The sequence below is a fragment of the Erinaceus europaeus genome, chromosome 18, assembly GCF_950295315.1.
Source record: "Erinaceus europaeus chromosome 18, mEriEur2.1, whole genome shotgun sequence".
NCBI classification, from domain to species: Eukaryota; Metazoa; Chordata; class Mammalia; order Eulipotyphla; family Erinaceidae; genus Erinaceus; species Erinaceus europaeus.
The window spans coordinates 45,889,483-45,905,299 of NC_080179.1; the positions used below are offsets into that span (position 1 = coordinate 45,889,483).

The window sequence follows — 15,817 nt, forward strand, 5'->3', positions numbered from 1 at the left end:
CATAATACTCTGACCGTGAGATATTTTTTCTTTTCTTTCTTTCTCTCTCTCTCTCTCTCTGTCTCTCTCTTTTGGAGGGGTGTCCCCACCAGGAAGCAGCTGAAAAGACTAGAGGTGGATCTTCCTGAAAGTAGGAGAGGCTTGGAGCCCCCGTGGTTCTCTAAGGCTGGGAAAGAGAAGGAGCAAGTCTAGAGTCAGAGGCCACTGGAGTGTGGGGGACAGTCACCGAGAAACTTGAGGTTTCTAAGTCTAAGCAGTCCTAGGAAACTTGAGGTTACTTGGTGAACTAGCCAGGGCAACCACCCGGCTATGGCTGTCTGTGTTTGTTATCACTTCATAGGGGGAAAGTAACCCAACCGGAGGTCCCCTGCATCCCAAAGCCCGGGGCCAGAGGCCATCAGTATCCCCAGTCGCCTGGCTCAGTGGGTTGCCCGGGATGGCTCTCAGCCTCCGGAGAGGCTTCCACTCCCTGGCTGGAGGAAGAACCTGCGCCTGGCGGTGGGCGCTTGATCGGGCTCTCTCTCGCCCTCTGGACCAGACTTCGTGGTGCCTGGCCAGCTTTAGAGGCTGTCGAAGGTCCGAACATGGAATGGGAAGGGGTCTAATAACCTGGAAAGATGACGCAGCGCAGCCGTATGCAGAACAAACCTAACAGAAGGTGCTGGCTGGTGCGGGGAGGGGGGAGCAGTAATTTGTAATAAATAAATAAATATAAAGCATATCTCAGTCTATTGCATGTATACACCCTCGTCTCCTTTACACACACACACACACACACACACACACACACACACACACACACACACACACACACACACTCAGAATCAAAGTTTGGGTTTCTCCGCAGTAGAGGTGCTGAAAAGCTGATACTCCGGTTTCCTGACCCAGCACCCGGCGCGCCGGCACCCACAAGCCTGCATTTCTTCAACAAGTTGTTTATGGAGTTGTTTCTCTATTTGTCTATATGCCAAAACCCACTCCTCCTAGGTCTCCTCTGCCCCTTCCTCCATTCCGGCCATAAGGGGGGGGAGGGGCTCGGGTGCGGCTCGGGGAGGGCGGGCCCGGCGCGCAGGGACCTAGCGGCAGCACCCCCTCTCCGCCCCCGGCCGCCGCCCCCGGATTATTTATCCGCAAAGTCCCGAGCGCGCCCATTGGGCCGAGGTCCGGGTGTCAGCGCAAGTCCTGGTTCGCCATTGGCCCTGAACACGTGCGGCCCTGACTCACGTGCTTCCGGTTTGAAGGCAAAAAGTGTGCCTGGGTGATTTTTTTTTTTTTAAACGAGAGTTTGTGCAAAGATCGAGCTGTCAGAGATTTGAAAAAAAAAAAAAAAAAAAAAAGGCAGCCCCAGCGCTGGCGGAGACGCGCTCTCCCTGCAAAAAAAGCAAAGGCGATTAAAGGCACTGCCAGCCTCCCGCTCTGGGCACAGCTGAGCGTGACACTCGGGGAAGTCAAACCCCTCACCACTGCTTAGGAAGATGGCTAGACTTTAAAGACTATTTTTTTCCCTTTAAGAAAAAAAATTGTCGGAGCATTTTTCTTTTTCTTTTTTTAAACCTCTTGCCTCCTCTCTCTCTCTCTCTCTTTTATTAACCTTTTTGGCCGTGGCTTACTCCCCATTTTCAATCAAATCATTGAATCTGGTTGCAGAAAGGAGGAGAAAAAAAAAAAAAAACGTAGCCAAGTGTCTCCATATCTGGATGTCTACAGATTAGAGAGGCAGAGACAGCGAGATATATAGCCTGCGCCGCCTGGTGCCATCGCCCGGGCTTCGGCGGCCTCCTTCCTCTGCGCAGCCCCGCGGGCCGCTGGCAAAGTGGGGTGCGGAGCGCGGCGCGGGGGGCGGGGGCCGGCGAGGTGGCCGGGGCGGCGGGGCGGCCGAGCATGGAAGAACAGCAGCCGGAGTCTAAGAGTCAGCGCGACTCCGGCCTCGGCGCGGCGGCGGGGGCGGCGGCCCCAGGCGGCCTGGGCTTGAGCCTGAGCCCCGGAGCCGGCGGCAGCAGCGGCAGCGATGGAGACAGCGTGCCGGTGTCCCCGCAGCCCGCGACCCCCTCGCCGCCCGCGGCGCCTTGTCTGCCGCCCCTGGCCCACCACCCGCACCTCCCCCCACACCCCCCGCCCCCGCCGCCGCCGCCACAGCACCTCGCGGCTCCTGCTCACCAGCCGCAGCCCGCGGCCCAGCTGCACCGCACCACCAACTTCTTCATCGACAACATCCTGAGGCCGGACTTCGGCTGCAAGAAGGAGCCGCCGCCGCAGCTGCTGGTGGCCGCGGTGGCAGCCGGAGGCGCGGGAGGAGGCCGGCTGGAGCGCGAGAGGGGCCAGACCGGCGCGGGGAGGGACACGGTCCACCCGCTGGGCACGCGGGCGTCTGGCGCCGCCGCGCTGCTGTGCGCCCCGGACGCGAACTGTGGCCCCCCTGACGGCTCCCCGCCCGCGGCCGCCGGGGCATCCAAAGCCGGCAGCCCAGCAGCGGCGGCGGCGGCAGCGGCCAAGCCCTCGGATGGTGGAGGCGGAGGCGGCGGAGGCGGTGGAGGCGGAGGCGGCGTGGGGAGCCCGGGTGCGCCGGGTGCCAAGTACCCCGAGCACGGCAACCCTGCCATCCTGCTCATGGGCTCAGCCAACGGAGGCCCGGTGGTCAAGACTGACTCGCAGCAGCCTCTGGTGTGGCCCGCCTGGGTCTACTGCACTCGCTACTCGGATCGCCCGTCCTCGGGTGAGTACCTGCATCGCCGCCCGGGGAAGGCAGACCTGGCCGCCTGAGCTTGCTGTGTGTTCGCTGCTGCTTCCTCCTGCGTGCACCCAGCGCCTCGGCCCAGCCAAGACCCCGGGACCAGTGTGCACCCAATCTGAGTCCCCAGCTCAGGCTCCAGAGCCAGCGGTTTTGAAACTCTGCCCCCCCTCTTTTTAAATTTATTAATCTCTGTTATGTTCAAGAAAGCCGCGTTCGGTTCTTGATCGATTTTTTTTTCCCAGGAAAGGGGGTGTTTAGAGTCTTCAGGAAGGTGGGCCTAGCGACCAGGTTTGAAATTGCACCAGCTTGGTCCTGCGAAGGCCGACTTCCAGCCAGACTTAGAGCTGAGAAATAATCCTTCCCTGTGTTGTTGTTGTTGTTTTCAGACACAAACACCATTTTTGGCATTTTCCTGCAGAATTCTCTTATAGAGCAAGAGATTTGAGGAAATACAGAGGAGGGGAATGCTTCTGGTCGTTGTCCCCTCTCTCCTTAGGCCGGCAGTGAAGAGAGTGGCCCCATGTGTAGAATGAAATGCAGTAACAGACATGGTAGATGCCAGGCTCCTGGTTCTCCAGAGCTGATAGCGAGGCGGTGGAGAGACAAGACAGGTTTGGCTCAGGTCAGAAGCAGGCCCTGGGGTGAGAGTCAGCCTACACAGCCATGCGGCTCCCCGCAGCTATACTGTCCTACCCCTTCTTCTTTCCCTCCTTCCTTCTGCACTTCTACCAACTGGCAGATTTTTCCAGTAGCAGGCTTCTTGTTCTCGACTTTTTTGGGGGATACTTTCTGCATGTTCCTTGCTTTTGAAGAAGCCAAAGCTGAGACCTACTTTGAGTCAGACACTAGGCCAGCGAGAGAAGGCCAGGCCTGCCTGCTTCTGTTGCCGGCTGTACCAGTGGGGGCTAGCGGTGTCTAGGAGAGCAGCTGGGACTCTGGCCCACTTTGGAGGTTCCAGAACCCCTGGGCTGGCTGTGACTTGGCCCTGTGCAGCCAGGAGCCTCTCTGCTTTGGCATCCACTGTAAGCCTGGAGCGGATCGATGCGCCCTATCAGCCCCCACCATCTTGAGCCCCGTTATTGACATCGGGCTTCCTGAACCTCCGAAAAGCTGCTTTGATTGACTGGCCTGATGGATAGAGTGATTGAGCTGTCAGGCCCGGGCTGGCCAGAAGGCTACGATTTTATTACAAGTGTCCACGCTTTTGCACGCACAGCAAATACTCCAACCATGTCCAGATGTGTGGGACACCCGCTCACTTTCTAGGCCCTCTTTAACCCTCAGAGCTAGTTACTAAGCTAGACCTAGGCCTCACCGCCTCTGGTCCTCTGTGCTCCCTGCCTGGAAGCTGGTGTTGGCTTTGTTCTCACTGTCTGCCTTCTTCCTGGGTCTGGACAAGGGGACTGGCCACTCTCCTGTATGGGCAGACCGGGGAGAAGGACCCCGACCCTGACCTGAGTGACTGAAGTTGGCCAGGACTAGACCCTTTTATCACAAGATGACTTGTGACCCCAGGCGAGGAGGCTGCCTAGCTTGTCCTTCCTGTATTGCTAAGGTGGAGATTCCAGTGAAGACCCCTTATTTCAGCTAATGATAGATGTTAGCAGATCCAACAGGGACTTTACCTGGTTTAGTAAACTCCAGTAATTAAGACAGGGCCCAGCGAGTAAAGGCCAGAAGACTCCAAGGTGGAGTCAGGTGGATCAAGACCCAGGCTTTCTCATCTGACTCTCCCAGCCCCTTCTCTCTTCTCTCCAGAGTTGCCCTTCTAGACTAGGTTCTGAGGATGACCTTATCTTCCTTGCTGGATTTCCTGTGCCTTCTTTCCATACCCATTTTATGGACAAAGCTCAGACTTTTGTGGGAATTGTCAAGTCTCTATCCTCAGCTTGCTCATAACTGGGAGGAGGGGTGTCCTCTTGCTAATGCCGTAGATGGACAGGGGAAGTGAATCTAGCTTGGTTTTGTGAGGCAGGAGTTTTCCATCCAGTAATGCATTCTAAAGAGGGCTAAGGAGGACCCTGCCTCTGGAGCTGGGTACAGGGGTGGGGAAAAATTCTCTTTCTTACTGGTGTCACCCCAGGGGCAAGAGTCAGAAAAAAGGGGGGCTCCAGGACCCTTAGTAAGATAGGTCAGGTGTGCAGCCTTCTCCCCTTCTTCCACAGGAAGTGTTCAGTGTGCCTCTGGGGTCCTGGGACAGGCTTCATTAGGCTTGTGAGGAGAAGAGAAGACAGTATAGTATGTTGGAACAGATACCCGGTCAAAGCAACCTCTGTACCCCCTTTCTTTCAGAGCTTGTAGCTGGGACGTTATTGTAGCTGCCCTGGATGGGGTAACACTCTATTTGGGTGCGGTGTAGGTGCACTTATGAGAAGGGAAGGGAGGCTTCGTTTGAAGTGAAGATACTGGGTCAGGGCTGCCCTGGTGACCCCCCCCCCCCAGGGCAGTATCTTCACCATCTTGGGCCCCTGTTTTTATGCCCAGGCTGCGCAGGCAGCAGACCCCAGACCTCCATCCAACTCTGGGCCGGGCCTGCTGGGGCACTATCTCTCCATCTTGGATTCTGTGGTTTCAGTCTGTCAAGACTCTCCTGTTGTGAATCAGTGTGTGTGTGTGTGTGTGTGTGTGTGTGTGTGTGTGTTGCGCGGGGAAAGGTGTTGCACAAACGCCGTGGGGCTTTCAGGCTCCGCAGAAGGGCACGGGAGACCCAGCCGCCTGGCGAATGATCATGGGGAAGGAGGGAAGGAAAGGACCAGGGACGTAGCGGGGGCCTCCGCTAGCGCCTGGGCAGAGCGCGGGTGCGATCCTCGCCTGTCTGGGTGCCGCTTCTTACGGCTTCCTCTGCCCTCTCCCCCCTCCCCTTGTCCCTCCATCCCCAACCCCACCCCCACCTGGCCCTCTCCGCCGCTGCAGGTCCGCGCACCAGGAAGTTGAAGAAGAAGAAGAACGAGAAGGAGGACAAGCGGCCGCGGACGGCGTTCACCGCCGAGCAGCTGCAGAGACTGAAGGCGGAGTTCCAGGCCAACCGCTACATCACCGAGCAGCGGCGGCAGACCCTGGCGCAGGAGCTCAGCCTCAACGAGTCCCAGATCAAGATCTGGTTTCAGAACAAGCGCGCCAAGATCAAGAAAGCCACCGGAATCAAGAACGGCTTGGCGCTGCACCTCATGGCGCAGGGACTGTACAACCACTCCACCACCACCGTCCAGGACAAAGACGAGAGCGAGTAGCCAGCCGCCGGCCGGCCGGGCGGGGCGCGCAGTCTGGTCGCCCGCCCGCGCCCCCTCCAGGGTCCGCAGGCCCCGCAGGCCCCGCAGGCTCCTCCGGGGAGAGACCAGCGCACAGAAAGGAGGGGGCGACGGAGAACCCAGAGAGAGAAAGAGAGATGGAGAGCGATAGGGAGAGGGAGAGAGAGAGAGAGAGAGAGAGAACGACTTCCCCAGAATGGAGAGTCCCATTCGAACGAAAAGCGTTTTTTCTTTCCTTCCTTCTTTATTTCTTCTTTTTTTTTTTTTAAAGGGAGAAAGACTTGGACAGGTGCTATCGAAAAAAAAATCAGATCTGTTCTCTCTTCACAGTATAAGGGACAAAACTGCGAACTCCTTAAAGCTGTTATCTAGCCAAACCGATTACGACCTTGTATATATTTAATTTCAGGTAAGGAAAAAAATATGTGTAGCGATCTCTATTTGCTGGACTTTTGATTAACCACCTTTATTATTATTGTTATTATTATTGTTATTATTATAATTATTTTATCCCCACCTCTGCCCCGCCGCCCCTAGCCCACTTTCGTTTTCGTCGCCTTTTCCTTTTGAATGTTACCGCTTCTCCAGTGCCTCCCGCCCCGCATCCTCGTTTCTCTGGGACTTTTCTTTGTGTGTGCGTGAGTCTGTTTCCTCGCGTGTCCGCCCTCCGCCTCACGCCCACCTCCCCAGCCCCTTCTGTCGGTCTGTCTGTCCTGTTCCCCCTTTGAGTTTTTTTTTTTTTCGGAGACTTGTTGAGAAATACGACCCCCCTCCCCAACAGACTGCGAGACTGAACCGCCGCCGCTACAAGCCAAAGATTTTATTATGTTCAGAAACCTGTAGTCTGAAATAAAGTGTACACTGTGCTCACGAGCCTCTGGCAGCCCTGATCTTTGCAGGCTGGGGGAGGGCGCCGGCGCGGGGGCTGCAGGGGAGCCCGGCCACACCCAGGCAGGCTCTGAGCATACACCCTCACACCAGGCGGGCGGCGGGGCAGCTCTGCACCGGCCTTAGGGCCAAGCATCGCTCTATGACCTGCAGGTGCGGGTGGAGGTTCTGGCGGGGCTCTCAGTGTCTCTGATGGCGGTCCAATGAGCCTCCAGGCCTTGAAGCCCCAGTGCTGACTTGAGAAACACTAGCGGGTTACCAGGCTGCTATAGTTGCAGGGCCCAGTCTGGCTGCGGCCTGAGGCCATTCTACTTGCACCTCTCTCCAGCCAGTCTCTCCTCTCCTCTCCTCTCCTGTCCTCCTGTGGGTTTTCATCTCGTCTAGAAGCAGAAGACAGATCAGAGATGCAGGGCTGCCTCTCACTTCTCTGTGTAGTCAGCCAGGGAGAGAGGGTCTCTGCCCTTGCCTGTACTGCCTGGATCTTTCCTTTGGAGAAGCACAGAGCAAGGGAAACACACACACACACACACACACACACACACACTCTGGTCGATTGATCTCAGGGCCCCACTGAGGCTTACTGAGAAAGGAGGCCCAGATGCTGGGAAGTCTGCAAGGCTCCAGTAGCATAGCTGCCACTGCTGGGATTGCTCTGGGCTCCAACCTCCGACAAGGGTGCAAACCTGTCTGTTAGTACCCCCAGACTAAGCCAGGGTTTACCTTGGAATCCCTACAAAACTTGATGGAGTGGGGCAGATGGTAGTCCCCCTCACCCACCAGAGCATGAAGACACCCAACTTCCCAGTGGGAAATAGCTAAACTCTTACCCCTGACTTGGGCACTAGGTCTCCAATAGTCAAGAATGGGGATATCTTCTCAGGAGGTATCAACTCGCTTTTGTTCAGGATCTTTGTAATGGCCTGTGCCTCTCTCCTCCTCCCCTTCTGCACTATGTATGTGTGCATCTGTACCCGTGTGTGACTAAGTATGTAGATTTCTCTGCAAAAGGGAGAGAGAGAGAGAGATATGCACATATGACACACCTGAAGACCTACCCAGTTTTGTGTATCCCTGTATAAGTGCTGTGAGCATTGTGTGAGTCGGTGTTCCTTCCTTTGTAATTCAATGCAGACTTGGATGTCCCTAAGTTCACAGTGCGTGCACACCAGAATGTTCAAAGCTTTGTGCAGTTTGTACACTCTAGAGATCTCTCTCTCTCTGTGCTCATCCCTTGGGATCCTTCCCTGCTGCTGTTTATGAAGGAATGATTTTGTGAGGAGTGAGGATGATCATTGCCCTTTTTTCCCCCTTGCAAAAAAAAAAAAAAAAATCCTCCCTTATGGAGAAGTGGCAGTGAGTCCCTGCTCAAGGGTTTGGGGGATTGGGCTTCTATAACCTGAAATGGGAGAATGCATTTGGTATTTCTGTTGGCTCCCAAATTGGTTACACCTGTTAAACCTCTTTCTCCCCTCCCTTTCTCACCTTCTTGGGGGTGTGGAGTAACCAGAGTGTACAGTACATGCTCAACCAATTCTTCCAGGAAGAAAGAGCTGAAAGTGGGAAGATGGGTCTTTCTTTGTGAATGATCAGGGAGAGTTGTTTTCTCATGACTGAATGCACGTCCTTTTTCTTTTCTTTTCTTTTTTTTTGTCCCCTCTCCCTTGGCAAAAAGGGGATCCTGGTATCTTCACCCACTTCAGGTCTTCAGGTTAGAGGGTCTGAGACTGACAGTACTCCTTCCTGAATTCAGATAGTTGAGGATAGCAGCCAGGGTCAGACCACACATTGGGGGGTGCCCATGCCTGGAAAATGAACTACTCTTCCTCACCCTGCCCCACTGAGGCCTCTCAGCACACATTTGACTACCAGATCCAGAGGCTGGGGCAGGGACCAAAGTGAGCATAGACTTCAGGAATCATTCCGTTCCTTAAGGCTATTCTTGACTTCTTTCCTGAGATCAAAGTCAAGAACTCTTCCCCTTAACCCTGGGGGACAAAAAGGAGGATGTAGCTCTCCCTCTCTGTGATTGTATTAATAAAGTGTATGGATGTGTCATTATTATGTAATTTGATTTCCTGCCTATTATCTCCTTTTATCTTCCAATTACAACGGGCAGATAGAATTTTCTTCCGTGCTCAGTGGAGGAAACTCAGAGGATGTAAGCATTGTTCCATGCCTCATCTCTGGCTGTGTGTCTTCCTGCATGTTGCATTCACTCAGTGCAACTGCCTTTCCCTGTGCAACCTGGCTAAGGCCCTAAAGTGGCCATCTAAAGTGACTTTCTTATTTTTCTTCCCCCCAAATCCCATTTTCTTTCTGCCAGATTTCGACAGAGGAGGGAAATAAAATTACTCTGGTTAGACCTCTGTTTTTTTTGTGTGTGTGTGTGTGTGTGTGTGTTTTTGGAGGAGAGAGAAAGAGAGGAGAGAGATGGAGAGAGAGAAATAATAATCATAAACAGGCATTGATTTCTCTGATTTATGGGACTAGCTTAGTGAGATACCTGTATATTAAAGTCTGGGACTGCATCAAAATAAATACTGGAGTGTACATCCCAACTTCCCTATTTTCTATCTTTTTTTTTTTTTTAAGATTGGATTGAACCATAAACTTAAATCTTTTTCAGCCCAGGAGGAAATACACTCTAGCTGAGTCTAAACAGTATTGATCCCTAACTCTTTCTGAGGGCAAAGGTCTCTGTTTTCTTGCTGGAAACTCCCTTTGCTGCAGTGGGGCTGGAGGGAGGAGGTTGTGGATGGGGTGGAGGAAGGAGGGCGTATTTCAGTGTGAAGGGGGCTGCTTTGTATGTCTCTGTAGGTGTCCCATGTGCACGTGTGTGAGGGTATTTGTATAAGGGTAATAATGAGATATATATTTATTTACGCTTGTGAAGTGAAAGTGTGTTTTGGATGTATGGTTGCTTGAGGTGTGTGTGTATGTGTGTGTGTGTGTGTGTGTGTGTGTGTGTGTGTGTCTTCCTAGATAGGGCTTCCCAGGGCACAAAGAAAGTGACTAGCTAGCTACCTTGTCTGCCCTCCACAGTCCTGTCACCTCTGTAGGTTTCCTTAGGTGGTATCACCAAGGCCTCCGTGTCCCAAAGCCTGACCCCCATCAGTGCTCTCAGTAACAAAAGCCTTGGATGACTCCTAGAGGCCAAGGTCAAAGCCAGAGGCTGAGAGGCTCTGGCTGAAAATATCTGCGGTTGTCCTCTTGAGGGGGTGGAGGGTGTTGCCCATTAGTTCCTCTAGTGCTCAGTCTAATTTATCCCTTTTGTGTTGAGGAAAAGCCATTTCTCTGTCAATACAGGCATCCAGGTGTTCTCTCTCTTCTACTCTGCTCATGCACACTCCAAAGGGCCCAGAGAACACTGCAGCAGCCCCCAGCTACTTTGCTTCATATCCCAGGACGAATGAATTTAATTTGCATGCATCACCAAGGGTTCAAACTGGTCACCATCCTTACTCCAGTTTGCCTCCATCATCCTTCAGGCACCAGGCCCCTCAGTAGGCCTCCCCCACTTTGGACTCAGGTGAGGGGGTTACATTCAGGTGACTACCTGGGAGAAAGGGGAAGGACAGGGCACCCTGCCAGGCACCACCCTCCCTCTGTAGATGCCTTAGGTTCCCATTTATGCAGAGGGTGCTCACAAGGATACTTGATATAAGAAGTCTTCACAAGAGAACTGAGGGGAAAGTGCCTCACTGGAAAGTAGGAGCAATGAGAGGCACCCCTATTTCAATTTCTTACCCCAGTGCTGCGCCCAGCATGTCACTGAGACTAGGGTCACATGGCACTCAGCACACATGCATACAGTCTGCATGTCCAAGCACAAAGCATAAGTGTACACACACACACACACACACACACACACACACACACACACACACACACACACACAGATGATATATGCTTTCATACAGACCTAGACAGGCTGACGGGAAGAGGTGTATTCACAGCCAGCATGTGGACATGACCTATGCAGAGGTTTCTGGTACATGTTCATACCTGGTCCAGGAAAGCGCACCTGCACGCCCTACCTGGTAGGGGGTAGGGCACTCTACCCACTGTAGGTGCTGGACCCAGGACATACCTGCTTGTTCCCTCCTCATGGAGGCCACCAGGGAGAACTGAGGCTGGGATGGGTGGGTTTTCCTGTTCCAAGGGAGGAAGACTAAGTGAGGGCAGCTTCTTCTGTTTCCCTGGTGGCAGCTGGATCAGGTGATGCAGGCCTTACTGCTACAGATATTTTGCATCCCTGGGGCACAACCCCCTCACACACACTGCTCCTTGCCATGTGTACAAATCTCTTAGATTTCACAGAGAACTTGAGAAGCTGTGAATTATCACAGTCTGTGCCTTGACTCTGTCTCTAAACCACAGCCCCCAAGACAGAGACATCTTTCTGGATTCTTTGGGAAGCTTCAGGCTATGGCAAAGGAGGACTCTTGAGTATCTAGAAGGGGGGAGGTGTACACATCTTATCTGGAAGAGAAGATATGGATTCACAGCTTCTGATTCCACATCTGCCAGTGCTGAGACTGGGGTGGGAAGTGAAATGAGGGTGTGGTGCCAGGGGATGATGGTATAGACCAGGCAGTGGACACAAGTCCCCTGGTCCCAACCCCACATATGAAGTAGAAACACAAATATACTTTTAGGGTCCAGCAGCCACTGGGAGGTCATGCCACCACTGCCACACAGGTGCACTCAGGACGCATGGGGAGCACTGTCTTAAGTGTGTTCATCCTCCTGCGAGCCACAGACCTGGACAGCATAACCACAATTACAGTGGCCCATGGGTAGATAGGGTAAATAGAAGGAATCCAGGGAGGAGTCCACCCATCCCACCCCAGGGAAGGGAGGGGGGAGCAGGAATATTTAAAATGCAGTGCAGACCACTGAGTATGAATGGGCTGGTGTCCTAATTACAACCAACATGTTCCAGCAGAAAGCTGCCCAGTGCCATTGCTTGGTTCGAACACAGTGTGAGAAGTGCGATGGAAAAAACAAACAAAACCCTCCTGCAGCTGGTAGCAAAGGCCTTCAATAATCCTGATTTTGTTCCAGCTGAAGGCAATGTAGATGCTGACAAAAACAAAAGCAAGTTCCAGCAGCCACCTTGGCAGCCCACCTCTCCATGGGACTCTGGACAGAATGGACAGGATTCAGAGGAAGAAACCTCCAGGAATGGAAGACAGGAGACTCATACATCATGTTTACGGGGGAGGGTGGTGTTGAGCAAGTAGGTTCCTCTAGCTAGTGCTGCAACAAGATTCACTTCATTCACCCTCTCACACTGAGCTTAGGAGGACCCCCAATTGACAGATGAGAAAAGTGAGATTGGAGGTCCTCTTGTCAAGGTTGCACCAAGCCACCTGAACTGGGACTCTGTCAGTATGCAGCACAGGGGGCACGGCGGGCAGCTGACTTGGGGTTAGGGCCCCTTCCACCATCTTAGTCTCCCAGTCCCAAGGCTGCACTAGCAGCTCAGGTCCCAATGCCTGTCCTCACTAGGAGAGTAGGTTCCCCTGGAGAGCTTGCGGTCCAGCCTTGCATTAAAATGCTCCCTCCCCAACACGCCCCCACCCCGCAGCTTTGGCCCTCAATCCTGCTCATCCTCCTGAGCGCAGAATGCCCGCCCCACTCTGGCTCCTGATCCTTCCCCCACCGCTTTCCAGACGCTCTTCCGGGTCAGTGGTTAGCGCAGTGTGGCCACAACCCGCGCGACCTCCTTTTATAAAATTGGGGGGGGGGGCTGCGGATGGGGCATGTCCAGGAACCTCGACGCCCCAATTCTGCTCTCTCAGCAAGTACTGAGGGGCCTTGCCCACCCGCCCTGGTAAGGCAAGGGCTGCCTCTATCTCGCCTCTGCTCCGACTCTGGCCAAGGGACAATGACCCTTCTACACCCCCATCTCTCGCCCAGCCACCTGTAGGGGCTCCCCAGGGACCCTTGTGCGAGCACTTTCGGTTTGGAGTCTAGGCCGGGCTGCTTTCCCGGCGGTGAGTGTCGGTGGACTTCCCAGCCCCGGGTTCGAGCTCCGGCCGAGAGGGAGGTGTCGTGGCTCCCGGAGGCTGCCCTCCTGCAGCCAGTCTGTCAGTCTGCTCGGCCTCGGTCCCCCAGTCTGTGGCCGCCCCAGCACCCGAGTTTGCTGCTCCGGGGGGACCCCAGCGCTGGCACGCACCTCTCTCCCTTTTAAGGAGGCTCCAGGCGCCCCACGATGCCCTCGAGGCCCCCCTCCTCTCAAGCTCCGGGGCTCCCCAGGGTGGGGTGGGTGGGGTGGGGGACGCCCTTCTCGGGGTGGCAGCTTTCTGGGACTCGCACTCTCGGGTGCACCGACCGAGGCTCGGAGCTGCCAGCCCCGGACCTAGGGGCCTCCAGATGGCGGGGACCCGACTTGGACTATGTTGCTTCAACCTGCCCCACACCGGAGCCGAACCCGCGTCCCGCCTGTGGGTGGCAACCACGAGACCCCGCACCAACGGCACCTGCCTCCCCCGTGCGCGGTCGGGCCGCGCTGGTCTCCCAGGACAAGGTGAGCGAGCACCTTCCCAGACCCCCGCTGTGGGGCGCCACCCTGCGCCCTGCTGCCTCCAGTCCTAGCGGCCCTGGAGGGTGCCTCCCTGCTGGGTGCCTCCCTGCTGGGTGCCTGCACCCCCGGGACTCCGCTGGGGCTCCTCACAGAGTAGTGCTCCGTGGGCGCGGCGGGACTTCGAGGAGCAGGCACCCCCCTCTAACTCCCGGGAATTCCTTCCCCGCGCCCTGTCCTCACAGCTCACCTGAACTTCGGAATCTGCCCCGCGGAAGGATGTGGAGGGGCTCCCGAAGGAGACGTCCCTTTGCTAGCCCCCCCCAAGAGGCTGATCCCCCTCCCCCAGTTCCCAGCTTTAGGGCCTTGGGTTTCTGATCTGTGCTCCGCAGTGCCTCTCCACCCCACCCCAAAAAGCGCACTTTGCGGGTCCACCATAAGGAGGGTGTTTGTAGGTTAAGAGACACGTTTGAAAGGAAGGGGTGCCGGGGTGTCTCGGGGGAGTGCTGGAGACAGGGGAGACGCTGAGGGCTATGATATCTTCCACCTTCACTCAGCTGAAGTGCACGTGAAGTTGTGGACTTCTTTGGGGGGGTTGTTTCGGAGTTAACGCCCTCAGTTTCTCTAGGAAGAGTTGTCGGAACTACTCCCCTCCCCAGGGTTTTGGATTTGGCCCACCCATCCTTTTGGCAAGTTAGGGCACCTAGGATGTCCCTGGGCTATGCGGGTCCCCCTGGTGGAGTGGGAGGACCATTCCTCCCCTGGAGACTGCAGTGTTTGGTGATCATTACTTGAAATTAGAAGTCTCCCCCCCTTTTTTTTCTCTCTTTCCATCTAAGCCCCAACTTAGTTTCAGAGACTGAAGCGTGAAAGCTTTTTTATAGAGATTACCAATGCTTCATTTATTCCCACAAATGGCAAACACGGCCTGGGAAAAACCGATCGAGCGAGCTCCTTGTCTTGGGTCCTCAGCCGTCTCCATATTCACAAGCTCACTTGGCTGTGAGATGGCTGTGGAGAGCCCCTGCCTTGGGCAAACCTGGAGGAGAGGGAGGGAGGAGGAGGGAAATCCCGCTTTGCTGGGTTGCTGCAGAGGTGTCCCTGATGGGTGGAATAAACACCTAGCTGTGGAGGAGGACAGCAGTAGGACACAGACTTTGCATGCAGACTCCCAGGTTCATCCCAGGCACCATCAGAACAGAGCTGAGTGGTTCTCTGGTTTAAACAAACAAACAAAGAAACAAGCAGAAAAACAGACAACTATCAAAACAAGCCACAAGTTATTGACTTGAGAGTTGAAGGATGGAGGCAAGGAAGAAAGGGGTGTTCTTGGGGTGGTGCATTTAGGTGTGTATGAGACATCCTGGTTGTTCTAATTTCTGACATTTCTCTCATCTCCTAGTTACAGTGGAATCTGGGGTGATTAGGATGTATGACAATAAAGTTGGGGAACCCATGCGCCACATCCTGACCTCATTATGTGCCCCATTCCAACCCTACACCAACCCTTGTGACTTTCTCCAAACTTGGCCAAGAGATTGTGACCCTAGAGACAGCTTCTCACAGATGTCTTTTGTGACATGCCCAGTCTCCGAAGCAGATAGTTTCCTTGGAAAGTGTGAGTTGGACACAGAGTCAGAACTCTGTAACCTTTGGTATACAGAACTCCCCTAGTGTTCTGGCGCTTGTTTCCTCCGTAATCAGAGTTCCATAAAGGTGGACTGGAAGGAAGTGAAATGGCCTCCAGGAGAAAAGTGACAGAGGGCTTTATTGTTTTGAGACAAGAGTAGGGAAACTTGAAGAGGGTAGAGTATGAACTCCTAGAAGGAGAATTCTCCCAGTGCACACATAAATACCTTTGTGACACTGTGTTATTACCTCCCAAAACAGTGACATCTCCACATTCCAGCTACCCTACACTGGAAGGTTTTTTTTTTTTGGGGGGGGGGGCGGTGGGGATGGAATGGGGGAGAGGTGCAAAGTGCATTATCAGAAAGGGCCGTCCGTTTCATTTCTTCTCCTTTTACCCAGCTCACAGGTTGCTGGGAAGGTAGCAGTCCTGCTTTGTTTTTCCTAAGACAACACCTCATAGAAATGCAGATGTGAGTATTGTCCACCTGGGCCTGGCTGAAAGTGATGCAGTTTCCTTGGTAGCTGCTAGTAACTTGTTTATAGCTTGCAAGGTGACGCAGTCCCTGCAATTGCCTTTACTGTTCTTAAGAGATGATGACTCACTGCCAAGGTGTGGAGTGACCATATAGAAAGGGGCTTTCTATATCTTTCTTTGAGCATGAGGTTACCACACCTGTGTGATCGGGTAGGCAGGGCCACCTGGGTGGGGATGGAATGCTGCATGAAGAACACGTGACCATACAGCGCTAAGTTGGGCAGAGGGTTTGCTGCTTTCATGAACCGTGGCTC

General features: G+C 54.3%; 1 protein-coding gene and 1 long non-coding RNA gene across 2 annotated transcripts in view; both read left to right on the forward strand.

Moving 5' to 3' along the window:
• Positions 1–1,365: 1,365 nt before the first annotated feature.
• On the forward strand, positions 1,366–6,852 carry EN1 (engrailed homeobox 1). Its single transcript, XM_060178008.1, has 2 exons — positions 1,366–2,713; positions 5,645–6,852. The coding sequence occupies exons 1-2, from the start codon at positions 1,882–1,884 to the stop codon at positions 5,959–5,961; spliced, it is 1,149 nt and encodes a 382-aa protein (XP_060033991.1). The 5' UTR covers positions 1,366–1,881; the 3' UTR covers positions 5,962–6,852.
• Positions 6,853–12,588: 5,736 nt separating this feature from the next.
• The window catches only part of LOC132534326 (uncharacterized), a 65,037-nt gene continuing 61,808 nt past the window's right edge, over positions 12,589–15,817 (forward strand). Inside the window, exons 1-2 of the long non-coding RNA XR_009546050.1 lie at positions 12,589–13,402; positions 15,428–15,507. This is a non-coding gene — a long non-coding RNA (uncharacterized LOC132534326). The remainder of the gene's footprint in view (positions 13,403–15,427; positions 15,508–15,817) is intronic.